General features: G+C 48.8%; 2 protein-coding genes across 2 annotated transcripts; both read right to left on the reverse strand.

Annotated features, from left to right (window-relative positions):
* Window positions 1-5,982: 5,982 nt before the first annotated feature.
* socs9 (suppressor of cytokine signaling 9) lies at window positions 5,983-10,856 on the reverse strand. Its single transcript, XM_056611073.1, is given in 3 exon segments — window positions 5,983-9,375; window positions 9,377-9,659; window positions 10,738-10,856. Coding segments are annotated over 2 exon segments (1,695 nt in total). The 5' UTR covers window positions 9,482-9,659; window positions 10,738-10,856; the 3' UTR covers window positions 5,983-7,785.
* Window positions 10,857-12,175: 1,319 nt separating this feature from the next.
* On the reverse strand, window positions 12,176-27,183 carry LOC130405824 (protein Smaug homolog 2). The gene is made up of 13 exons (XM_056611072.1): window positions 26,460-27,183; window positions 24,943-25,491; window positions 23,633-24,103; window positions 22,829-23,068; window positions 22,135-22,244; window positions 21,719-21,805; window positions 20,922-21,168; window positions 19,465-19,550; window positions 19,108-19,223; window positions 18,517-18,718; window positions 17,808-17,934; window positions 15,087-15,170; window positions 12,176-14,688 (listed from the first exon to the last, which is right to left on the reverse strand). Exons 2-13 carry the CDS (start codon window positions 25,136-25,138, stop codon window positions 14,660-14,662), a joined length of 1,995 nt encoding a protein of 664 aa, XP_056467047.1. The 5' UTR covers window positions 25,139-25,491; window positions 26,460-27,183; the 3' UTR covers window positions 12,176-14,659.
* Between the last annotated feature and the right edge of the window lie 271 nt (window positions 27,184-27,454).

Consider the following 27,454-nt stretch of genomic DNA (forward strand, 5'->3'; position numbering starts at 1 on the left):
CGCCGCATTTGGGATTCTCTCTGTGTGGCGGCGAGGGGGGCAAAGAGCCAAGAGTCCCAGTTGGCATTCAGAATTAGCTCTGCAACCGCGAGAGCTCGATGCGCCCTCCCTCCCTCCGACGTGTGAGCCTCAAGTCCAATTTAATTTCAGCCTTTGGATTTGGGTCGTGTTTATTACTTAGTTCTTTATAAGGCTTTTAAAAAATGGAGCACATTTTCTGAATCCATACCTGTGAAGGGATTTCACGAGCTCGCCTCTGAAGTCAAGAATCACTCACGGATTCAAATAGAAATGATTCAGTCGGATTCGTCACGGTTGTGCGTTTTGCGTGCTGCTATAGCAACAACAACGGGCAACGCTTTACCATTGAACAGCTCCGCTCTCTGTGTGACAATGTGGGTGCAGCATGGTATTTTACCGGCGACAGGGAAACAAAAAAAAATAAACATCCCCATTATGCTCACAATGTGTCAGATTACCCAAATTGGCGGTGGGGAATTGAGTAGCGATAACACAGGAGGACGCGACGAGGTTAAACACAACCTCTTCCTCTCATCCTGCCTGTGCTGTGTAATCACTGATAGCAGCAGCCCGGAGACTGCAGCCAGCGAGAAGCCATCTCTTCCCTTTGTCTCCCGGAATGAGAATGATCAGACCCCCGAGACTGCTGTTTGCAGCACATCCTTAACCTAATTTAACCTTTAATTCCTCCATGGCACCCTAACAATCTACCTGCTCTGAAGATCACATGTACAAAGTCTTGTCAGGGGAGCTGGGAAATGCATGTCAATACAGCAAAGGGTTCTGGTGGGAGCAGGAGCGAGGGGAACGGAGACACAATGGTGGTTGAAGAATGACTGCTGGAATGTTGTAAAATTAGTTTGCAAGTGAAATATGCGATTCGACGTTGCAGAATTATGGTATTGAGTGGTTTCCATGTACTGGGGTAGAAGGACAAAAGACAAATTGGTATTCAGTGGAGGTTTGCGTTTGTAAGAGATATGTAGGCCTAAAGAGAATGGGCTGGAGGCGGAAAAACAAGTTGAAACTCTTCATTAAAATGTCATCTTATCCGTCAAATTGAGCTATGGAGATGTGTGACAAGGTTTTAGACTTCACGCTATTAGTGAGTTATACAAATACATGAGGTCGGATGTCTGCTGTGCAGGACGCTTAATAATGATAACCATCGTTATTGTCATCATCGTGTTTATCCATTTTCATTTAATTATATCTAATGATGACAGGAGTGATACTGATTGATTGACGTGTCTGTTGTGCTGTTGGAGAAATAACACGTTTTCACCACATAAGTTAAAATGTTTGTGCTCGTGTAGTCATGCTGCGGAAGCTGCAATGTCTGAATCTCATGCTTCCCTCTTCTCTGTTTCTCTAAGGCAGTACGATGTCAGAAAGTGACATACGACTATCCAAGATGCTTCGGCCGCCTGCTGTGATTCTCCCAGACTTGTTCTCTCTTTGGCTCTCGAATGGTTTTAAGTATTAAATACCAAACTCTTAACACTATCCAACCGCTTTTGATTACGCCTGGATCCTTAAAAGTGTCCACTTTGTTTGGTAATGGTCTTGGTGTTTTGTGATTCCTAATTAGAGTTAAAGTAAACCTGACAGGCAGGCGCAGGTCTTTCACAGCTTCTCCAGCAGCTGTAGCACGAGAGCTGTGGACTCACAGAACGCTTTGCTGGAGTTGTTCAATTAAGAATTAATAAGAGACAAGGGTGTATTACAGAGCAAACCAAACACACTAGCACCCTGTCAAGTCCCACAACTTCTCGCTGTTGAAATGTGGGTATAATTTGCTTATTTGTTAACATTTGTTTAGAAGGCAAAATGAATGTTAACTTCTATGCGTTTTCTTTTAACTGTATGTAGTGGCCATAAACATTTAGGAGGCTTGACCTTTAAAGTCTTTGGACTCGTATCATTGTGTGTTGTTACCTAGCCTCGTGTTCTCGGACTGTCTCTTAACATCTCTATTTTTCTGTGTAACCAGGGGCGACCCACACACACACACACACACACACACACACACACACACAGACACAGACACACACACACACACACACACACACACACACACACACACACACACACACACACACACACACACACACACACACACACACCTTTGTTTTGTTGCTTTCAGTGTGCTGTGTGCAGTGAAATTTCCGTTTGACTTATGCTCAGGTTGAGGAGTTCATAATCCGACAGGTATACACTAGCTGCCCGGGTAATCATTGTCATCCATTTTGATTAAAATCATTTGAATAATGACTTACTTTGCATACCATTAAGATATGTAGCTGATATACTGTACTGATTAATCAGATGCAATGGCTGTCAATTACATACAAGCTTAAGAGTTATTATCTCTTCCCCAAACAAGCATGCAAACGCGTTCCTGATCAAATCTGCCCTCTCTAAAACATCACCTCAGTGTGTTGCTATTCCCAGCAATATAAAGCCCACTTCCATGCTGAGAGATCATTCTGTGCCATGAATGCCCTTTGTGTTTGAAGGGTGCGGTATAAATAAATTCCTTGTGTCCTGCTCCACACACTAACTTATACGCATACCTTTTCAATCTGCAACTACCTTTTATAGACCCCCGGTCATGCGGTCAGCCAGCCATACCGCACACTGTTATTCACACAAACTGTCCAATGGGGGGCCGGTGTGGTAGCACTGTCGGGCCCCTCGCCAGCCATCTGTCAGGGGCCGGGCCCCCGGAGCCGTCCACGGAACGAGCGGAGCGTGGGAAGGACGATACAGGCGGCTGTAGGCCTCCTCCTGGGGACTGCGCTGGGTCTGGCTCTTGGTCTGGGTCTGGGTCTGGACGTGGGACTGCGTCTTCGTCTGGGTCTTCGTCTGGGTCTGGCGGGTCTCCGTCTGTGTCTGCGTCTGCGTCTGGCTCTGCTAGCATTGAAGTGCAAGGAGTGTGTTAGGATTCAAACCGGAGAACGAGTAAGAAACAATGTGTTGTCAAAAGGGCAATGCTTCCAGGGAGCCAAACATCAAACATGACTGTTTGACTGAGGCTCCCAGGGGAGGGGGGCGAAGGGTACTGAGGATTCTCAGTGAACTCTGGATCCGCCACCTGGGTTACGGTGGTTGGAAGGGGAAGCATTTCCTGTGTAAACAGTCAAACTCCAAAGCGGACTAAAATAGGGAAAACAATGTTCCCGTTTCTTTCTCTTGTGTCTACATAATTCAGATATCGTGTTTGAACATACCCAACCAGCCATGCAGTCCTGTTTCATCAGAAAATCCACTTACCGCCGTGTATTAAACACAAAGGGACTATGTAAAATATCAATCTTTCGAGAATTTGAACCCAGTCCAATCCCCAACCTCCGCCGCCCCCCCCCCCTCCTCCTCCAGTTGAGTTAACAGCCTTATTACCGAGTCCTTCCCACGGCGCTCCGGAGTGAATAGCAGCCTCACACGCCCAAACCTCAGCAGCCTTAATCACACCAGGAAGGAGGAGCAGGACTCCTCAGAGCGGTCCCCTATCTTCCCCTCACACCCTCCCTAACATGCCCAGCGGGCACCACCAACAGCCGGCCCAATATCGGGGGCCCCCCATTAAAGGACCCCTCAACGGCGTCTGTTGGTGGATTTGAACCAACAGATTATTTGTTTAAAGTATTGTCCGGGAGATCACATTCTCCCACCCCCTCCACCACGCTGTCCTCCTGTTCAGGGGAGGACGAACGGACACAGACCCTCTCCCGTGGAGCCGGTCGTCCTCTATATGTATGCGGTGGGATGCTGGCGGGGGTGAGGACAATACTTTTCACAAATAATCTGCTGGTTCAAATCCTCCTCCTCCTGTGAATCGGCAGACCCTATACCGCGGCTGCACGCGTGCAGCCGCGGTATAGGGTCTGCCGATTCACAGGAGGAGGAGGAGGAGGAGAGGGAGGAGGAGGAGAAGAGAAGTCCTCCTTTGTCCCTGGTGCCTCTAATACCTGCAGGACCAGAGCCAGGCGCTGGCTGCAGCTGCAGCACGGCGTCGTGCACGCGCACGTGCACACACACGTGCACACGCACACAAACAGATGCACGTAGATAGACGCATGCACACACACACACACACACATGCACGCACGCATGCAGGGATGCAAACATACACACGCGCACAAATAGACAAGCAGACACATACAAACTCACCTACACTCACAGACACAGACACACACACATGCAGACACACACAGACAAACACACAGACACACACGCACCCACACAGAAAGAAACAAACACAAAGGCCCACACACGCACACACATACACACTGTGGTCGTGCACAAACCTGCATCAGCAGACAGTGTGATAAACACGGAAGCTCTTTACAGCCACCTGCTGTGCTGGCTGCAGCACCACATTCTTTGTGCTGACGAGAGCATCACAAGGAAGGGCGGGAGGGGAACAAGTCCCACTAACTCTTGAGTAAATGACCTATGAACATTAATCATATTACTGGACATCTTGTTTGCATATGACACAATGCCGTGATTAATACTGTTATTTTATCTATTTATTTTAAAGGGGGGGGGGGGGGGGGGCTCTTAGTAAAGATTCTGCTCCCACTCATTACTTGTGTTTGCTTTGTTTGGTTGGTGTAATGTTCCTCAGTCCTCACCTGTGTTCATTAGTGTCTCTGTTCACCTGGGTTCCTTGTTGCTGAGCTCCTTAGCTCCTTCCCCCAGCGAATACTGCTTCTGTCTGCTTGTTCCCACCGCGAAAATCCTCCTTTCGCACCTTCCCCGAGTCTGATCTCGGCATTTGTGTACACCTCCCTGCACAAGCTGTGACAGCTGTTTCAGCTTATTATCCGTGAGCTATAGCCAGCTTTATATAGCATCAGGGCTCTGTGCACGGGAGGAGACGACACACTGGGTTGTCGAGGGTGTCAGGATCCAGTGTAATGCCACCTATGGACGTACAGCGGGCTCACACAGGAGAGCAGGCTTTGGCTGGATACCGGAGCAAAGCCCCAATACAAACAAGCTGATACCAGGAGCAAAGTAATATCTCAGTGCTGCTGAGGAATGAACTTTTTAAAAAAAAACTGCTGGCCCCGTGGACTCAATGCTAGCAGTCTTTTAATAAAGAATTAGCCTAGACGTGAGTCATTATGATTTAAAATGGGCTGTATTCATAGGAAGCAATGGGTTGGATCTGACTAGGTATGGACTACTAGCACTTACAGGTTAGGACTGATGGTTTGATGATGGGAACAAGGAGCATCAGTAGACTACATATCAGTATCATACATATAATATATACATATCAATGCCAAAGTAGACCTCTGGATGATAAATGGACTGCATTTATGTAGTGCTTTTCAAACCAGTGGCCACTCAAAGCAACCATACAAGGTGACAGCCAACTTGTCGGGAGAAGTTAGGGTGAGGCGTCTTGCTCAGGGACACCTCGACACTCCAACACGCTCTCCCTCCTGAGCCACATGGCGCCCGTGGACTATAGTGATGATTGGTTGAGGTGTTTTCCTAATCGGTGAAGATTCTCTCTCCCTAGATTGATTCAACACGGAAGTCAGGCTCCTGTGATAGGGGCAGTTTGTTGCCATGCCGCCCACGAGAGCATAGCGAACGTGGGTCCTATTAAACCCCCCAATCCTGATTAAGTGTGGAACATCATGGCCATTCAAAACAGAACGATGGCAGATCGATTCTCCACGCCTCTTCATTAGCCAACTGGAAAGGGGTGTCGTGTGTGGAGATTACCCACGCACACACATCAATTAACGCTGCATCCACACGTGGTGGTGTATGGTAATGGGAAATGCAGTCTGTGTGTCTGTGTCTCACTCACACACACACACACACACACACACACACACACACACACACACACACACACACACACACACACACACACACACACACACACACACACACACACACACACACACACACACACACACACACACACACACACACACACACACACACACCTGGAATTCAATGGTAAATTGTGCAATTAGTTTCAGATACCCAGTTAAATAATGTCCTTCCAGCATGACATTCAGTTAATTTGTTCATTTTACATATTGTTTTAGGTTGGAAAGTTGACAGCATGTGAATTAATGCTTTTTACTTGCAATGCTTTCTTATACTGATACGGGGTCAAGTTTTTTAAGTTTGTTTGGTTTTCGAAAGATCATAGCAGAATGATTCTCTGATCGCTATCATTTGTACCATGATATTGTAAATAGGACTTCATAACAACATAAATCAAACAAGCAAGTGTGTTAACTCAATAACAAAGCCGAGAGGAAATGTTGGTTTGGCAGGATTGGGTCACAGCAGCAGAAGGGTATTCAGTGAGAAGGACAAAAACTACGGACATGTTACCCAAGATGTTCTACTTGCTGTAGTTTGGTCTGGCTTTGCGAGACTACCCAAGATGTGGCAGCATTTGTTCTCATTAGTTGAGATCGGCTTCTTGATTGACTTGATGTCAGCGCCCAGGAGAAATCCAGAATCCCACAGCTATCATCTTTCAGGTAATTATGAGTGATTCATCAGTGCTAATTTACCATGCTAATTATTCTGATTTAACTGAGGGCATTCACAGTAGGGAACTCTGCCAAGTAGATAACTACTTTGAGTTCTGCATGGTTTAGGTATCAGAACCACTGGCCCCGTCTCGAAAAACATCCTCATCCTTGTCAATTGCATACATTACCTCAAAAACATTCAAATAACCACTTTCACACTACTTCTATTTACGTTTCAGGAAATGTTTATCTATTTACGGTATTAATGGCAATGTGTTGCTTTCAAGGGAAAATTGTGTTGCTTTCAAGGGAAAATTGGCAGCACGTTTCGTGCTGCCAATTCACCCTTTGCTTTCGTATAATCTGATTAAATCAGAGGATGAATGAGCACCATGCATTTGTGTGTGTTTGGTTCCAGCTACACCTTGAAATATGAGCTTCTGAAGAGCACATTGTGAGCGTATCGACCCTGGTGCCTTCGGTTCCTACCAGAGGAACAATGAAGATAACACGACCAAAGGTTCTGCTGGCAAACATTAAACACTAACTGAATCTGCTTGTTTTTGTTACAAAAAATATGTAGTGATTTTTCTTTTCTTTTGAATAGGCTACAACACACACACACACACACACACACACACACACACACACACACACACACACACACACACACACACACACACACACACACACACACACACACACACACACACACACACCTCTATTCAAGCTAATGTAAATTCCCCCAGCCCCATAATGTAAAGCTCAGCAACCCGACAGAGCCAGCGTGCCATCCTGCTCAGCACCTGGTAAACAACTCCATTACAATCAGCCCCGCCGTCCCCTGTCGGCAGGCTATTACACTGATTCGTCACAGCCAGCAGCCAACAGATAGGAATAAAGAAAAGCCTCTTCAAACAGGACCTTCGTTGGAAAGATCTTTGTTTAATGTGTCAAATGTTAAATGTGCATGACAATCTTTAGTATTATTCTGTATTGTTCACATAGCGCGATACAAGAAAAGGACACGCCAGAGGAAATAAATAAGTATAACGTCGATTAATACAGCGACAAACAAAAGAAAAGAAGGACAGGAACGGAGGAATAAGTCACTACTTGGCCGGGCGTGCGGGGACCTGCATCACAGAGTCTAGTGTCTCCCTTCGTCAAACACGCCTTAAAACACGCGACTCGAAACAAGAGAGCCGATTGGTCCGGAAGGAGGGGGGGGGCGCCGGCCTTACTCCCACCAGGTGTCCATCCGCCTCACCCTCACCCTCTGCTTGTAGTGGTACTCCTTCAGGTGCTTCTTGAGCGCGGTGGGGATGGGCAGCTGGTTGATGCCGTCGTAGGTGGTGCTGCCGCTCACCACCGAGCGGCACAGGCGCTGCAGGCCGAAGGGCTGCGTGCGGTGGACGGGGATGGACAGCAGCGGCTCGAAGAACATGCAGGAGTTGGGGTCCTTGTAGTGCTCGAGCAGGCCCGTGACGGTGGGCGCGTGGAACACGTTGGGGTCGTGCACGTCGAAGCTGAAGTTGTGGTTCCACTGCTCGATGCGCGCGTGCAGCGAGCGGCCGTACCGCCGAAAGCTCACCGAAAACAGGTAGTCCTCCTGGGCCGAGTCCCGCAGCAGGAAGGTCCCCTCGGGCCGGCCCTCCAGGAGGGTCTCCGCCTGGTAGCGGTCCATCACGCCCCAGTAGCAGCCCAGCGTGGTGATCTGCTGGAGGTCCGGCACCAGGCAGTGGATGTAGTCGATCTGCGTGTGGATGCGATAGCCGTCCGGCGGCGTGGGCTGCGGCTGCTCCGCTCCGGGCGGCGAGGCCGTGGGCGGCGTCTCGCCGGGCGACACCTCGGGGTCCGCCAGAGACTCCAGGACGGGGTCGCAGGCCACGGCAACGGGGGCGGTGACGGAGGCCGAGGCCGAGCTGGAGGCGGCGGCGGAGGCCACCACCTCGTCCAGGGTGTCCAGGCAGCTCTGCAGCAGGAGCTGGTGCTGCTGCTGCCTCTGGATGAGCAGCTGCTGCTGGAGCTGCACCGTGGCTCTCTCGTCCGCCGCCAGCTCGTTCATGCCGTGCGCCAGCTTGGGCCCCAGCTTGTACAGGGGGTTGATCTGCGCCGTCACCTCGAAGGTGTGGATCTCGGCGTTGGGCGGCGGCTCCACCCCCTGCTCGATGCTGATTCGCCGGCGCTCCCGCAGCCGGTCGTCCACGTCCTCCACCACCGGGGCGGCCGTGGGCGTGGCGGCGTCCAGCGGCGGGGGCTGCGTGATGGGCACCGTGTGCTGCTTGATGAGGTACCACTTCTGGGCCAGCTCCGAGTCGGCGGGGAAGGGGCAGTCGTCCAGCATCAGCTCGCTCAGGTGGATCTTGCGCCTCGACGAGACGCTGCCGCCCGCCGCCTCTGCACCCGCCGCCGGGCACGGCGCCGGCGCCGCGAGAGCCTGCGGCGTTGCCAGTAGCAACGACGCAGCCGCGGGCGCCGCCAGCGTCTTGATGGGGAAGCACTGCCCCATGGCGTCCTGGATCTTCTGCCGCAGGGTGCGGCTGCCGCTGCCCCCCCGTCCCTCGCCCTCACCGGCGGGGGGCGACTCAGCGGCGACGGCGCCCGCCGCCCCCCGCTCCGGTCCGAGCGGCGACCCGGTGGCAGCGGCGTCTGCGCCCTGCCACCTCCGGCCCACCTTCAGCGGGGACGACGACCGCCGGTCGTTGGTCTCGGCGCCGCCCGCCAGCAGCTCGCCGTACTCGAAGCCGTCGCTGACGGGCCGCTCGGCCGCCAGCCCGTTGGAGGAGAGACCCTTCTTCTTGAACTTCCCTCCCTTGCGGCCCCCCCCCCCCCCTAGAGTCCCGGCGCTCCTCCGACCGGCTCTGCCTCACCTTGGGACGCGCCCCCCGCTCCTTGTCCTTACCCCTGTCCCCCGAGTCCTTGGGTAATGACATGACGGTGTAATTATGCAGCGGGTAACACGGTAGCACCAGACAGGTCCGGTCCGCGGAGACGTGCGCTGATGACTTGTTATTCCACTTTGCCCGCAGTGGCGCGACTTACCAGCAGTGTGAGCTTGTGAGCCACCGTCAACATGATGGGTGGGTCACTTTCATCGTGGCTTTAGGCCATCTGCAAAACAAACAACACTCACTGATTATTTACACACGTTGAAATATTTTTTGCTGTATGGCCTGTGTGTTATATAAACATTGTGTGTGTTAAGGCACACATCTGTCTTTTAAAATATCTTAATCTAAATTAAATATCTAAATCTTTTAAATAGATGGGTATAGGGGGAAATCCAGTCTGTTTAACACAACGCGAGTATTTTACCAGTCAAGCATGTAGTTCAGAAACAATTAACCTAAGCTATGGTTCCTATAATATTATCATGGTTTAGTCCGAGTCGTATGTAACAACACTTTCTTCAAGGCTATGGTTGCCATGGTATAATGGTTTAGTCCCAGTCTAATGTAACAACAGTCACCAAGGCTATGGTTCCCATGATGGTAAATTCATGGTTTAGTCCCAGTCTAATGTATAACAACAGTCACCAAGGCTATGGTTCCCATGGTATAATGGCTTAATCCCAGTCTAAAGTAACAACATTCACCAAGGCTATGCTTCCAATGGTATAATGGTTTAGTCCCATGGACCTATTAGTTTATTCCTAGTCAAACGTACGAGTCCCAGACAGACGACCGTCGCCTGGCGGAAGTGGCAATAACCAAATTGAAAAGTATTGACCATTTAAGTTCAAAAAAGTTAAACGTAACGCAACATTTGACCTCACACGGCATAAAATCAACCATTACGAGTGACGATCGTCTGTCCTTTCAGTCCGGCTTCCTTTTATAGAAATAATGAGTTTGAAAAAGTTGAGCCAGCTATCCCATCAGCAGCACAGACTGCACCAACTCTGATCCCCCCTCTTCAATACCCCTTAACTCCTTTAATACCCCTTAAACGCCGTTCATTATGCAAAGCGCGGGTGTGTGGTGCAAAACCCCGACAACAAGATCAAACGATCAACAATCCCCGAGGTAGGAAACCCAGGAACCATGAAGCTAAAGCCGAAGCTCCTCTTAGCCAACTTTAGCACTTAGCTGGGCGGCCGTTCTTCGCATCGGACACGTCCTGTCAGGTCAAACCCTACATCTCTTCCCGTCTGCAAATACGTCAACAAAGAACACCATAGGTGTGTTACCTGTGAGGGGTCGGATGTGTTGTGTTGTCACTGCACGACTCTCTTAACACCGCGATGGAGACGATCGAGGCTAGCGTTAGCTTGACGTTAACTCCTCGGCTGAATCCATGGAACAAAAAAAAAAAGCAACCCGGAAGTGATGAATCAGAATCAGTTACTTTTATTACATCTTATTATCTTATTGTACAAGTACACAAGAGTAAAATGATCAGCCTTGGTTCAACAGCCACAGAGCACCAACAATACAAGATAAAGTAAATAAAGATAAGTAAAATGATGTAAAAAATAAATAAGTAGCAGCATAGATCACAATAATAAATATTAAAAGGTAAGTTATATAGAAATCAAGAGAGTGGTAATAAGTACCTATAAGAAATTTAAGTGAAGTGTAAAGTGTTCAAGTGGTAGTGGTAAAAGCCACGGTTCATTATATTGCAAATTGCAAATCCGATTTTATTTTTTACTGTTGTAGTGCGGTCTGTTATAGTTGTAATCTTCTGCTTGACTGTGATCAGGAAGATCTCAGGCCCAACAGGAGGATGCTGGTATTCACTAGAGGAATGACCAGATGAATAAGACCCGAGTCAAAAGCCAGAAAAGAATTGAACTCCTTTATTTGGACTGTCATTCTGATGAATGCTGCAATTCAGACCATCCAAAACATACAATGAGTGACAGTAAAAAATTAGAGTGTGTAAGCATGGGATGCAAAATGTTTCATTCTTAAAATATTAGAAAATGTCTCAGGAGTCATTAGAATTAAATAGAAATTGTACAAGACAACGTCGCAACATTGCCTCTAACTGACAGTTCTATTAATTAAGCCAGGCAGGGACACTGACTGTATTTTACAGACAACTTGGTAAGAATTTTAATTTGACATTAAGCTGTGACCCTCACAGTGGTGGTTGTCTGTTGAATATACCCTAATTTATGAAGAGCACATTCTAACCCATTCAACTTATTACTGGAATGTAAACATGGAGTAAACATATTCCTTGGCCTGTCATTAGTGTTCGTTTACACAAATAATCACATCAATGGCTCAGATAAGCATTTTCATCTCCTGCTTCGTCATCCCAGTAATGGCCAGGAACCGGCACCTGTCTGCGAAACAGAGGCAGTGTCGCCTCGTCTGCAGCACACACCATGAAAGTGGGGATCTGAGCCATAACACAAGAGCATCGACATACAGTAATAACTAATAGATTAAAATGTGTTAACTGAAATAAAAGTTGTGTATACCTTTTACCGTTGCACTCTTTGAGGGCACAACATCGCATGTATTCACTCTAAGTCAGATCTGTCCGAGAGCCTGCTCTGAAGAAAGCCATGACTAGAACACTATGTAGGATCACAAATGCAACTCAACAGACACAAGGAACATGGGGCCGGGGCCGGGGCCGGGGCCGGGGGGGGGGGGGGGGGGGGAGCGGGGTGGCTGTGTATCTCAGGCACAACACCAATAGGGTGCCAGCGTGTGACGACTCAGAACGATTATTCACAAGGCCAGGAAAAATGACTTTTCTTCTTCTCCACAACCACAAAAGGTAACCTCCTACATGTGTCGCGTCTAACATTTAAGCCCCATTTGCAATGACACAGAATGGAGAAGGAGTGGGGTGTTGGCTGGGGTAGAAGGCGTCGCGTCCTCAGGCTGTAGCCGGGGCCGGCTCTCTTGCGAGGAGAAGGCCTCGGTGCTTTTAATTCATTACAACGTGAGACAAGTGGAATAATTGATGAGGTCACATGAAGCTGGCATTAGTCCAGTGAGATGTAAACAGTGACACAGAGGCGGCGTTAACATCAAACATTAGTTGCAACATAGATGCTCGTCTTTTTCTTGTTTTGTTTTTTTTGCAGGCGACACTGATCACCCGTGACGGTCGTGCCTCTCTCTCTACAACCTTGCTGTATTAGTGTGGCAAAAACATGCAGTTATAGAAAAAAAAAAAAGTATAAGGTATCAATACCGAGGAAGAGTAAAAAATCCAAGTGGAAAAAAGACATCTGTAAATGACCATGTTTACTACACAGATCTCCTATGGCTCTGGAGACGGAAACAATATGCAAACGGTTAAATCCCTGACCTTACGATGCGACTCAAGGTGTAACCCGAAAAAGTTAAGACCATATTACACACATACATGCACCTCCTACTCTGCCACATTCCAAGACAGAGGCTGTATAAGACGAGTTTGGGTTCAACACTGACACCACGGGATCATGTGAGGGTGGGGTGTGGGGGGGGGGGGGGGAGGGGAGGCTGAGACGGCGGCGTGAACACCCAAACAGAGAACGTTGGGGAATCTTCCGAGCACCACGGGTTCAAAACAAAAATGAGTCATCAAATCTCCAAAGTGGCCATTTTGAGGAGAAGGCCGAGCAGGGGCAAGGCGGCCGGCGCCGTCGCTGTCATTAACAAAAGCCTGAGCTTCCTTATCATCTTCCAGCCAATCGCGGAGGAGCCCGGGGGCACGAGATGGCCATCACTGTGTTACTTTACCAGGCATTACATTGCAAATTGAAACTCCCCCCCCCCCCCCCTTCCAGCCTGGTTCAATTGAAAATCCTTTCCTAGACAGCGCCGACCCCCCCCAGCCCGGGCTCGGCCCCACAGGGGTTCCTCGGCGCAAAATGAGATTCATCATCATTTGTTTACCAGGGAACAGAATATTAGAGATGAGTGGAAGCTGGCGTGTATTCCTCAAACTGCCACCTTCCCTTAGTCGGGACACGGGTAACCCCTCTTGGCGTGTCTCACCGGTCATATCTTCCAGTTAAGAGTTGGGACCTCATACAGCCCTTAACTTTGGCTTTGCTGAGTCCGTGTTTGCAGGGGTTTCGGGGGGATGGGGGGGTTAGAAAAGGGGCCCACCTGTGGTTACGTTACTAGCATCAGCTCCGTTCCTCCAGGCCCCCTTTCCTCTGCTCCTGTCACACAATGTGGAGGCTGTCTAGAATTGCTTTTCAATCCTCATCCTCAGGTTTATTTGGGACAGTAGCAGAAATACAACACAAGTAAAAAAAACTAAACAAAAAGGAGATTTTTTTCCAAGGTTTGATCGACACTGTTGGCTGGCGACAGAGCGAGAGGTGTGGCTAGCAGAGTGTGTGTGTGAACCGCGACCTGGCAGCAGGTTGACCCGGTGAGTATGTTAAATCAATGTGCAATCTGTGTTACCGGTCTCACTGTGTGTGTGTGTGTGTGTGTGTGTGTGTGTGTGTGTGTGTGTGTGTGTGTGTGTGTGTGTGTGTGTGTGTGTGTGTGTGTGTGTGTGTGTGTGTGTGTGTGTGTGTGTGTGTGTGTGTGTGTGTGTGTGTGTGTGTGTGTGTGTGTGTGTTTGCGCGTGTGTCTGTGTCTGTGTGTGTGAGAAAGTGCCCGACTCTTAGTTGGGGGGGAGGAGATCCAACTTCCACACTACGTGGTGAAGAGGCTGTGGCTATGCGTTATTTTTCCTAGCTCCAACACAAGGCTGCTCGGAGACACACTTATCTTTTTGTTTTCCTGGGAGAAAAAGGAAGAGAAAACGAATAGGGGCAAAAAAAACTTTAAGACAGCACCAATACACCAATTCCTGTCAGAGCACAGCAAACTGGGCCTCTGCACAACATGTCCCAGTCCTGCAGACAACATGGGGCAGAGTACCCACAGTTAACCTATCCTCGCTCCACCTCTCTCTCTCTCCCCCGCCCTCTCTCCTGCAATATAATATTCATCTGTATTCCATTTATAATAAACTTAGTTGTATATAATAAAGTACAAAAATATCATAACATATACAGTTTTTTTGTCGTTTTGTAGTGAGCGGTTTGCCTTTCGTTTTTCTGAAGCGTACATCTTTGTGCTGGGTAACGAGGAACTGCAGGCCTCAAGATGAAATTAAGTGTTTTTTCCTTCTTCGTTATGCCGTGTGTTTTTTCATATTGTTGACGTTCGGTCTATTCCATCTGAAGGGGGGGTTGAAGAGAAAAATAGTTAAACAACACACATCGCTCACAGGGCCCGGGGCCAGCCTAGTCCATCTACGGGGCCTTCATTCATTACACGCTGGCCAAAATTGGATTTGGGCGCCGCCCTATGGAATAGTGCAACACATACACAGCAGCAGTGACAGATCTAGCTGGGCCGACACATGCTTGAACTCCTGTATAACACTGGCGCGCCAATATTATTTAACATCATCTGTTCAATAATGCAAACGCGTTGTGAATGCATCGCCTCTCAGGGATCACCGCTCATTCTCCCCGACAGGTCGTTCAGATGTAGTGCGTGTGTGTGTGTTCTTTGTTACTGATGTTGTTTGCATGTCCTGTGTGGGGCAGACCGGGACGGTGATAGAACTCACCCCCTAAGGCATGCTCCGTCATACTGAGGCACAGTGACTCCAGAGTGGGATTGATTTCCAGGTCTGCTCCTGGGACTTGGCATTCTGGGGAAGGAACAACAAGAACCACAACAGGTTCAGCGATAAAAGCTAACGCACGCACACGCACACACCTTAAATCGGAATGATCCGCTTATTCCAAAATCCTATTCTTAGGTAAAAAAAGCCTTAATACTGGTAAGAAATAGCAACGAAACATGCAGCAAAGCACGTCTGCAGGACATGGAAGCCAAGCAGACATACAAACGCCTGATTCCTCATTCACCACATTTCCATTCTGTAAGATACAGATTCACCAGGCGGTCTCCAAGCCTCAGAATGAGGTGATGGAGGATTCACATAGCATCAGCGTCGCATGACCTCAAGTGAGTCAGCCTGAGCACAGGATGAAGAATCACTCTGAAGACCTTCACTTTGATACGCCCGTTCACAGTCACACTGTTGGCTCTTTGTCTAGTGTGTTAGTAGCAGGATTTAAAGTGTTTATTAAAAAAGGGTATTTAAAAGTCTTCCCTTTCCCCGAAACAATTAATTATGTATAAAATATCATTAGTGTTATTAACAGTGCTCAGGTGATTTTCCAGCTAAAAAGACTAAAAGACAAATTTGAACCCTAGTTGACCTGGGATATATTTAGCCACACTATTAATATCGAGAGGGCCCGATGTCTTGATGAACATGAATGTTCTGTGAACACAAGTGGGCTGGAGTTGATACATTCTTTCATTGACTTTTCTACCCGAACAACATCCGAACACCAAACACCAGGTAGAAGAAGCAAGCTAAACTTTTCATCAAATGACGTATTGATTCCCACACCTTTTTCTTTGTGGAGAAATGTCAATGTTTTACTGGATGTGAAAAGGTTTACCGAGCATAATGAAGTCGATACCGGAGCCAAAACGCCCACAACTTTAAACTCAGTGTAAATATTTGTTAATGTGTACATGTTTGTGTTCTTGAAGTTCAGAGAACTATCAGATAAAAATGTCCTAGGTGACTTTGAGGATAGTCCTAAACAGGCAATCTTAGTTTACACTCTACAAAAGTGAACAGTACAACATTTTAATTCACACATCCCGTTTTAGAAGGCTAACCCTTGAATAAAAAGGCGCCCTCTCATGCAGATTTTGTCACTCACACTCAAACACCTTAAAGCATGCCAGCGTGCAATGGAGCCAAGAGTGAGTTTACTAATGGAGTCCTGGGCATGCCTCGAATATGTATTCAGACGTTAGCACATTATTCCAATAGTTTGGTTCCATTTTCACACCTTCCATCCAGTGTGAGAATCGGAAAGGCCGACTGAGCCGTTGTTCAGACGCCGAAGAAATCGACAGCATGGGAGCCCCTTAAACAGTCCTAATTATTTTGTAACAAATGTAATAATGTTTATTCCACTGTTCTCTTCAGGATTGTTATTTTTTACACCACAGAGCTCCCATTAGTCGGTGCTGACCATGGAAACCAGAGCTTGTGTGGACCGGGGAGTTCATAGCTCTAATAATGGATAATAATTTACGGATTTAGCAGCCATGTCAACGTTGAAGCAAGGGAGGAATATACCCAAAAGCTCTGCCTCCCAGTTATAATGAGTTGTTCATTTAACAAACATGAATCCAGTTGGTCTACCGTCTCCCGGGCGTTGGTGTGTTTTTCTCTTCAGGTGCACAGGTGCACTTGTGCTGCTACGCAATCTAATCAAAAGCACGCACAATGTTCAAAGCAGCTTATTTGTTTGGTGATAATATCAAGTCCTCTCATGCATTTGGAAGCCGCAAGTCTTTGCAAACTCTTCCACAGAAGCCGGAGACGTCGTATTAGGATGAGTGAATCCGAAAGACAGCACTGTCATCCATCCTACATTATACTTCCGATTTTTGAAGCCTTCCGCACATTTGATGGATGGTGTCAAAGTATAACTTTACAACGTCGTAATCTCTGAATACATAAATAACAAAAGGATGTTTGATGTTGAGTTAATGTTTGGGGCGAGCCCTAAAAATAACATCTGCCTTCCAGAATGATAAGGCTTTAGAAATGAAAAGGAAAAACAGCCCCGAGTGCTAAAAATGGCAGATTCTACAGTGGCCCCCCAGTGAGTGACTGTCATTCATGCAGGGGGGGGACACACACTGTGAATGCATTTCCTTGAGTCATGCTGATTTCTTTTTGAGGCACTATTTGAATATTCCTTTGGAAAACCCAACGATTATCCAAAGCTTTGAAATGTATATACACGGGCAAGCCCTGTTGGAGTCCAGCTCATTTTTACTCTCCAGACACACACGCCATGACACCATGTGAGACGTCAAAGAATGCTGCACGCCTTGGTTACTAAAGGTGTGCGTTGGAGGGAAGAGCAAGTGAAAATGAAATAAGATTAAGTCATTCAGGTTGCTAGATTGCACTGTGTCCGTTCGTCTTTCAAGAAACCAGGTTTTGCAGGGATCCATTTGATAGCAACTCCCCATTTTCTTAAGCTAGGCCTCTGGTAGTTCTCTGCCCTTAAATTGCTCAATGCTTTAATGCAACATACATGCAATTGCAATCCATGGGAATGAAACAGAGTTTTAGTCCCGATGGGGAGAAGGACTCCTTACGTTTGTAACGTGTGTACCTTGCTGCTGGAACAGAAGCAGGGTTTGTGGGGACGTGTGTAAAGTGTGTGAGGGAGCGTACCTTGCTGCTGGAACAGAAGCATGGTTTGTGGGGACGTGTGCACAGGCAGCGAGTGGGTCCGCTGCACCGAGCTGCGGCTCTGGCTGGGCATGCTGTTGCTCCCCCCGGGGTTGGCAAACCACAGGTTCTGCGTCGAGGGGGGGAGAAAAACAAGTTTCATGGCGTCCGTCCATCCGTCTCACACCTTCATACGTCCTCTGGCGTTTTCAAATCGAGTCGTTTCACCGGGTCTCGTCAAGCTTTAATGATTCAAACGCTCGCTAACAACGTGCGGAGAGTTGCCTTGTGGGTTATGGAACAGGCTACCAAGAGGGCTCAGTTTCAATTATACTGTTTCGCTATTCAGTTCAAGAGGCTCGCCCGGGGAGCACGATTGCTGGGTGGATAAAGCACCCTGCAGTTCAGCAGAGAGAACCTCTCGATATCCGCTGATAAACTAAACTTCTGATCCCGGACCATTGGGGCCTACAGCAGCAGAATAACAGCACAGTAAAGTACTGGGAGTTGTTTTGAAGAGATTAAACGAGATTCAAAAGAGAGGAAGAGATTTAAACAGGATACGAACACGTTAGAAACTATAAAACGATACACATCGGTAACCGAAATGAACTGCCCGCGCCGAGCGCCAAAGGGAAACATTGGTGACAGCAGGGGGTGAACACTATCACACGCTACATTATCGATGTAAACAGTTTGAGTGTGTGCTGACCTGTCTCCCCTGGCTGGCAAGGGCAGGGTTGGTGAGGGCGTGGCGAGGGGACGCCCCCCCGATGCTCCCCGGGCTTAGCAGGCCCATGCGGCTGGTGGGGAGCCCGCGGGGGGGGGGCATCTGGAACTGCCTCTGGCCTCTCCGCGCCAGACCTCCACTCACAGAGCCTGCTGTGGGGAGCGAGTTGGAGCCATACGCCCAACTAGAGCAGGGGAGGAGGGATGGAGAGAGAGGGAGGGAAGGAGAGGGAGGAAAGGAGAGGGGGAGAGCGGGAGAGAGGGGAGAGAGGGAAGGAGGTGGAGAGAAGGAGAGAGCGAAAGGGAGGGAGGGAGACAAGGAGACGGAAGGGGATAAAAAGGGAGGGGAAGGGAGAGGAGAGAGGGTGAGAGGGAGAGAGAGGGAAGGGGATGGGAGAGGAGAGGGAAATGGAGGGAGAGGGGGTTATTATTTGAAAGAAAGTGAGAACAGAGGCTAGAGAGCTGGACACCCAGGGCTGCAGAGGTAAAAGAAAGGTCTTCTCCCCTCAGGTGACCCCCCCCCCCCCCCCACCTTCCCCAATGCTTGTTAGGGAATTATTTCAAAAGGTCTCACCCCTTCTGTCGGTACACTGGCATGTCCACCATGGCCTTCCGAGGGACCAAGCGGAGCAGTTTAAGGACCTGCTGCTTCCAAGAAACGATCCGCTTCCTCTGGGTCTCCGTGAACGCCTGCGGGAGAGAGACAAGGTGTGGGTACGCCTGCCAAGAACCATTTGGAATAGAAACAGAGAACTAGGATGACTGCAAAATACATTCGTTTTCACCGGCCACCTCAAAACATTCACCCATATTACTTAACTAGCGCAAAGCTTAATTCCATTTGGAATAACGTTTTGCACCGCTACGGCCATGATACGCAGACCCCGGAGCCATGCTGACACCGAGACCCTGTACCGTGGGAGGCTCTCACCTCGTGCGTCAGACACTTCTCGATCAGCTGGAGGTAGCAGCTGATGTTCTCCTCGTCCGGCCTCGACACCAGCAGCTGGGTGCAAACTGCGGCACAAAGACATTACTTTTCTCACAGGACGGGAACGACACAGGAAAAAACCCATAATCGCCTGCAATCTACATCAGTGTTCTCCCCTTCATGCACAATTAGTACTGCAAACATGTGCATAGAAAAATACAAACCAACATTGGTGCCAAACATTTACATCTGCCACCAGTGGATAGATTGGGCCTTTGGCAGATTCAGGGTTATATATTCAAACAACTGCCTGGCCGGTAGGTTTTCCACTGGGGCAGGTAGAAATAAAATATTCTATGGCTTACATTTGGACCCTGGGTCCATATGCTAATGAGGCATTATGTGGGTTAAACAGTGTTTCCCTCGTTTGTTTCCAGCAGCAGTGCTGAGGTGTGTGTGTGAACCTTGCTGATGCGTGCGTGCATGGTGCTGATGTGTGCTTGCACAGGGCTGATGTGAGCGTGCACGGGGCTGATGTGTGCTTGCACAGGGCTGATGTGAGCGTGCACGGGGCTGATGTGTGCGTGCAGGGTGCTGATGTGCACGGTGCTGATATGTAGTGCTGCCGCGATTAGTCAACTTAGTGTACTTAATCAACGGCAATTTTTTTAGTTGACGCGCCTATTGACCGCCTATTTATTTAGTTCGCCCGTCTAAAACGGCTCACTGTAATTCACATCCACACAAATCTGTGCACGCCCTGCTGGTTAATCTGCTATCCTCTTTCTTCTCCTTCCCCCATCCTCACTGCTTTGATATGAAAAATGGCTGAGGCCGGTGCAGTCGCCGAATCAAGTTGAGTATTTCAGGCCAACTGGTAAAAGAGTCACGGCTTTCAAATATACAAACCATAAAGCCTATGGACACCTCGGGATGGAATTGTCTAAAGGCTGCGGCATCACTTACGTGATGTTTTGATTGAAGAATGGCAGGTTGTAGTGGGTGCGTGTGTGAATAAATTAACGTGTGAGCTTATTTCAAAGTAACAAACGATGCATGCATCCAAAACTATTAGTTCAAAACCAAATAAACAAATCAAAAACAGCGTTGCTTATTTGCTTCAAATACTTTTTCTTTTCAAAACTTGGGAATTAATATGGCACAGTACCGAGCGGTTGAAAACAATGTTGGCGTCTCCTGTGTATATTTTTTGTATAAGCCGTTTAGAAAAATTTGTCGAAAGATTAGTCGTTAGTGGCAGCACTACTGATGTTTATGTGCTCGGTGCTGATGTGAGCGAGCATCATTTAATTTAATTTTGTGCTAAATGTTAATGGGTTAATATTGGCAGAACTTTCCCAAATTCCTAAATTCTCCGTTTTATTACAGAGATTAAATCAATACACGCTCTTCCAATGCAGACGACAGAGAGGCCAGCCGTACAGAAGGCGCCTCACCTTTCCCCATGACGCGCGTGAACTGCCCGGCGATGTCGCCCTCCGAGATGGGCGTGGCCGAGGGCTCGCCGTCGCAGGGCGGGGGGTTGTGGGACTGGAAGCCCTCCGCCGTCAGGTCCTTGTCCCCCGCCTTGGCGTCCGAGGACATCAGGGCGGCGCTGGACACGCTGTAGTACTTGATGGGAGTGATGACGATCTGCTGCAGCTCCTGCAGCGCGTTCCGCAGGTTCCCTCCCTCCAGGATGTCCTGCCGTAGGGGTTCAGTGTTCAGTGGTTAGTAAAGATGTTCCCATACCAGCTTTTCCTTCCCGACATCGATTAAAATTCCTGAACTTGAGTATCGAGTTTGTGATGTTCTTTGCCTGTGTAGTGGATTGTTTTGCCTGTGTAGTAGATTAGATAGACATGTGATGTACTCGCCGATAACCGATCCCGCTATTTAGGCAGTAACAGAGGAATTTCTGATACCAGTATCGGAACAACTCTAGTTGTTACAGTTAGGCTTTAGACGCTGGTTCCCAGCGCTACCCGTAGGGACAACACATTCCCCTTCAGGTACTTGAGTTGGGCCTCCTTTTTGTGGGAGGCCTAAGTGTAGGATGCAGACATTGAGCGAACACAGTCAACTTTAGACTCAGAGATACACATTAGTCGCTCCAAAGAGGAGATTACTACTCGGATACGGACACTGCATTCAGAGGAGTGCTTCAAGGGCACGATTCTATGATATAAACTATTTGCCTTCTCATCCGACCGAGTGCCAGCTTTTGCTGTACAACAAAAACCTGTTACGTTACCTTCTCCAAAGACTTGAGCACACTCTGCCTCTCGCGCAGCTTCTGGATACTCAAAGCAATCTTGTGCCGTGCCCCTTTGGTCACATTCTAGGGAACAGAAGAAGAAATAGAAGGCGCAGAGGGCAAGAAAAAGTGGTTATTTCTCAGGGGAACACGCCGTCATTTGTAGTTACTAAATAACAAACCCAATCATCCTCAGTTTCATTAAACCTGAGGCGCAACGGCAGGAATCGTACCGTTTGGTCGTGTGAGCGACGCTATATAACTGTGGGGCCCACTGGTTAATTTCATGCCTCATTGAGACTAGATGTATCATTACATCTGAAGACAGCGATGTTTGCAGTTGATGGGGTGGGTGAGGGTGAAGATAATGAAAGCCAGGGCCCTGGTTGAAACAAGGAGAGGAGGATATAAACCTGGGACTCTAGGTGGTGTTCGGTGAGAATCATCATCTCCTCATAGGTCATCTGGGAGAACAGCGATGCATATTTGTGAAGACGAAGACTCTTCAGCCAGGCGGGGACATCTTCAGGCGGCACATTAGAAACACAGAAACAAACCCGGATGTTATCATTTGGGTCCCCACTGCGGGGTGAACACGTTACGGACAAACTAGTAGCAACTAGGGCATGGCGATATGGACCAACAGTCATATCTCGATATTTTCAAGCAGAAAGCCGATATAAGATTTATATGGATATTTGGTGACGCAATAACATAGTTGCCGTTGTCACGCTCCAACTCGTCATTCTACATCGGTGGCGCCGCTGTGCTTTCATTTCCAGGCTGCCTGCGTCGCTGTGCTCGTTAACCTGCCTTGCTGAAGCAAACTCAATCCTTAATTTGGGCGTAGGCAGATTGGGCAAGATTTCCCACCCAATCTGGCAACCCTAAGCAGAGTAAGGAAATAGCAGGCGGCAGGCGCTGCTCGGAACGGCTTTTCTTTGGAGCAAATGCGCTGCAATTTCAACGCAAATGAAACTATACCGATGTTTACGATAGCGTCTCGTTCCATATCTCGTTTGAAAAAAACAAATATATAGTTCAAATATCGATGTACCGCCCTGCCCTAGTAGCAAGGTTTGGGCGGCAGCGGCGTCGACCTCTGACCTTTCATGCCGCTGCCGTCCTCCTGGAAGGTGTTCCGTGCGGACCCCTGGTCCTCTGTCTGCTCGCTGCCGGACGAGGCCACGCTGCTCTGGGGGGAGAGCGGGGCGTGGTCCGAGGGCCCGAAGGCCTGCCGCAGCCCTGTGTCGTCCTGGCTGGACCACTCTGAGCCACAGGCCTGGGGCCCGCAGGGGAGAAGGGACATGGGCTTCTTCAGGGGGCTCGGCAGCATCTGGCCCAGGCCTGGCAGGAGAAACACCCAGGGGGGGGGGACGCATGGGGTCACCAAGTGTTGCATGAGTGGACGCTGCATAGCCACTTCCCTTACCCCCCACCGTCCCCCATTCTCCTCCCTAACTCTCCAAATAACACCCCACTTATTCATCTTATATACATTGCACTTTCTAAAATGCTTTTTTGACTTTGCCTTTATTTTCTATCTATATTACTCATTTTTCCCAAGTGCTCATGTGAAGCACTTTGAGTCTGCCACGTGTATGAAAAGTGCTGTATAAATAAAGTTGCCTTTCCTTGCCTTATTGTACGTTTGTATGTCCTTGCACTTAATAAAAGCAGCATTGTGTAGCATCCTATCCTAGCTATCTTTGTTTCAGACGAGGAATAGGTTAACCTAGTGATTGTTAGTGCTTTGCACTTGGTTCAATGAACATCTTTACTGCACCGACAGCGATATATTGTTGTTTCTCCTTCTAAAAAAAATTCTGATTGTAAGTTGCTTTGGATAAAAGCGTCTGCTAAATGCCCTGAATGTACACACAGGACGGACAAGTGACGGCAGACACGGACCTGTGTTATTGCTGTTCGACCCCATACACCCAGGGAAGGGCATGTGTCCGTTCTGGCCGGCGGGCGAGGTGCTGGAGGAGGGCGACTGGTCGTGCCAGGCGTGGCCGGGGTCCATGGCGTCCGCGGAGCTGGGCCACTCGTCCGAGCCCTGCCGCGGGTGGTAGGGGCTGGAGGGGGCTCTGGAGGAGGGGGCGTAGCCGCTGGAGAGGTGCTCCTCCAGGTGGTTGAGCCACATGGCCAGGGAGGTGCGGTCGTCCAGGGTGGTGGCGGGGTGGATCAGGGCGTAGGAGAGCAGCTGCCGGCTCTCCTCCACGAAGAGGCTGCTCTCGATGGTGTGACTCAGCACCTTCTGCAGCAGATTCATGTACTCACATTTTGCCTCGCTGTTGCGCGGCTGAAGCAGGGGCAGGTGGGACAGCAGCAGGGCCACCACCTTCTCCTTAGGCTCCTGGTGCCATTGGTTGACGATGGCTGGAGAGGGGAGACGTGGGAGACCACTCAATAATCCATATTACACATTGGCTTTAGAAAGGTAGGGAAGGGGAGGAAAAAAATGAGTTTTTCCTCATCCTGCCGTAATGGCAAGAAGGCCTGGGACTGTATCAATACTCCATTGCTCTGGACTCTAACCAACCAAAAAGAGTTGAACAACGAGACGACTCCCATAGCAGAATCATTACCAGCTTGGCCGATGGCAACAAATTATGTCACTCATGTGACGTTGACATATATAACAGCTACCGGTAGCAGTTCATATCAGAGGCTGACTAAACCCATACCTCGCCCTTTTCTACACATCTATCAATGTTTATGCCAAACTTAGTAAGTCAGTCATGATTCCAGCTTGATAAGAATTGCGTAACTGCTCGGCTCGCCTCCCTCCCAGGGCACACATTCCAATCGCCCATGCAAGGTTTCTCTCACTCTTTCAAACGTTGAAAAGTTTCATCTCCCTTCAAACTCACACAATACATTTAAAACTATCCCGAGACAATAATAGAAACTTAAAAGGGCAACAGCAACACTCGCCGTTTTATAATCTAAGGAAATACTGCTCCATATGAGTGTTATGAATAACAAAAATCACGGTAAACCACATTGCCGTGAACAATAATCCCAGATTAGTACGAACATTGACACCAGTGGTCAGGGATATGCTTTCACAAGTCGTCAGATTTGGAAAAACAATATCAATGGTACAACATTTCAGCGAAGCACTCATGGAAACAGAGTTGATGCCGTTAACCCCTTTCTCATTTAGAAAATAGCCGAGAACCCGTTGAGGGGTCCCGTTTAAACAAGGTAGTTACCTGCATTGTTGGCCTCGGCCTCTAGTATATGGATCTCGGAGCAGTCCGCCAGCCAGTGCTCCAGGCAGATGTGCAAGAAGCGGGCCTGGGTGCGCGTTGCCCTCTTCAGGAGGGACAACAGTGCCACTGTCTGTTCACATTCGTTCCAGCCCTTAAACCAGTCCGTCAGGATGCCCACCTGGTCACGGAACATCATTGCGTGTCTCCCCAGGGAAGGAGATCAAGAACGTATAGGTGTGGAAAGAGGGGTGGGGTGGGGTGGGGGGGACAGGGGGCGACCACTTTCTCGGGATCAGGGTGTCTCTAGCCCCTGCACGGTGGGGGGGGGGGCTTATGCAGGATGGTCCTGGGATCCCCTCAGAGTGGAGCGAAGGGCCCTCACATGGTTCAGGAGCGGGCGAGGCGACGGATGGGCGTGGCAGGCCGTAGTGAGCGAGTGGAATCCAGTGTTGGGATGGTGGGAGAATGGCCGCTCCAGTTGGATGTAACTCAAGACAGAAAGGGGAATCTGTGTCACACGGGCGTGTCCGGGATCACAGCATCAGAGTCCTGGAGAATAAATAGAGGATGAGCACAGCCTTCCACCTTCATACACCTCAGTTTAAAAAAGTAACTACAAGTACAATTCTCTAATAGTGATTACCGCACAACCATTATTAGAACCCAGGAAAAATTTGGATTTATTTCAATTCCAGCATGGCTTTTAGCAGTGAACACTGGTACGTTTGAAAACGTTTCCGTCACAAAGTCAGACCCTGGATTCCATAATAACTTATATTCCATACATATGGGGACCTACTTTAATATTATACTAGCAAAGTAGGTCCCCACAGGAGATTACAAAATCGGTAAAAATAGGAACAGAAACACAGACGACTCTACTCTACACATCCAAGTACGAGTATGAATAGCTCTTAAGTTGACTCCACACTGTTTCAATTGGAACCAACCCCGACTGACATGGTATATGCAAACCAGTAATGATACTGAATATAAGCATAACACAACAAGAGTCTGAACTAAACTCTATGCTGGCAACAATGACATCATATCCATTTCCAATTCCACATCACCCTCTACAGCCCCAAACAAGTTCTGGTCCTGGTATATAGTGAAAGGGTTTAGGAAGTGTAATTTACATTTGGTTGTGTGGAGCCAGTTCAACGTAAAGACGCAAGTCATTCACCGAGCAAGGCAGGTGCGCCACACATTCATGGTGAGCCCCGCTCCCCAAAAGTCTGGTAGCAACCATACAACCCGTCTAATCAAACTTGTGGTCGACTTAACTTTATTCAATCCCATCCACCGCTTATCAAACACTACCACTCCATCATATGTATAGAGCAGCTTATGATAAGAGAAAATCTGACACTGGAACGGTGGCTGCAGCGACCTGATCAATGAACAGCACCATGGTGGAATAAGTTGGACCACCACATGTAGCCCATCGTGCACACCGACCCCGGGTGACCGGTAACAAACGAACCTGTACCCCAGGTGACCGGTCACATACGAACCTGTAGGAGGGCTGAGCGGCGTGCAGCAGACCGATCAGACCGGGGTCGGGTTGAGGGCTGGGCGGCGTGTAGCAGACCTCCAGACCGGGGTCGGGTGGCGGGTAGCAAACCTCCAGACCGGGGTCGGGTGGAGGTTCAGGCGGGCGGTTCAACCAGCCCCTCGCAGCCACCCTCCGCTGGCGTTAGCTGGCTTGGCCTCACCGGAGGGGATCCGAGATTTGTATTGTTGATCGTCGCCGACGGACGGGGCTGTCTGTGCGAGCCCCCGTTTTTACCCCCGCACTTCACCGCGCGAATTTAGGAGCCGAATTCGTGCGCGTGTGGCGCCATTGGGCCCCGAGGGACGCGATCGCCGATCCCGTACTCTGGAAAAGCTCGGTTGTTTACCTTTTGATAAACCAAGTGACTTATTAGCGCGCTAGCTTGGCAAGGCTACCGCCTAGCAATGTAGCTTCGTTGCAAAAAAGCTAACGATGCTAACACTACCTCCTAGGCTAGCGAGTTTGCTTATAGACGCAAGAACGTTAGCTTAGCTCAGACAGAAGCGTCGGTTTTCGTCCCCCGGGCCAGGTCACATTCGATGGCCATGTTCCGTGACGGCAGTAACGTGTGTGTTTGGTTTGTACGACGTAGGCCAAGCGGATAAATGTACAAAAAAAATCGTATTACAATACGTAAAACAGGGAGAGTGTACGCCTGGTGGAGAGAAATCCCACTTCGTTTTTTTTTTAGAGTTGACGTAAGGCGCGGTGACGTCACACGCAAGGGCGGCAGACAAAGCGTGGCCCCGCCCAGTTATTAAAAAAGTGCACATGATACCGACGTTGTGTGTGCATGGCAAACAAAATGTATGCAAAACATATATCCCAACACTGACCTGTTGTAATTAATTGCACTTATAGATCTTGCTTTGCATAGTGATCGATTGTGTGTGATCGATAAGACACCTAAAACACCCCAACTATACATGTTATAATTGATTCCATTTATAGAGC

The sequence above is a fragment of the Gadus chalcogrammus genome, chromosome 16 (genome assembly GCF_026213295.1).
Source record: "Gadus chalcogrammus isolate NIFS_2021 chromosome 16, NIFS_Gcha_1.0, whole genome shotgun sequence".
NCBI classification, from domain to species: Eukaryota; Metazoa; Chordata; class Actinopteri; order Gadiformes; family Gadidae; genus Gadus; species Gadus chalcogrammus.

Coding starts and splice junctions, on each gene's coding strand:
- LOC130405824 (XM_056611072.1), bottom strand. CDS start 25,138: ATGATGTTCCGTGACCAGGTGGGCATCCTGACGGACTGGTTTAAGGGC. Junction 18,719..19,107: donor CCAGTGTACCGACAGAAGGG/GTGAGACCTTTT, acceptor CCCCTGCTCTAG/TTGGGCGTATGGCTCCAACT. Junction 14,689..15,086: donor GACGGAGCATGCCTTAGGGG/GTGAGTTCTATC, acceptor CCCCCCCTTCAG/ATGGAATAGACCGAACGTCA.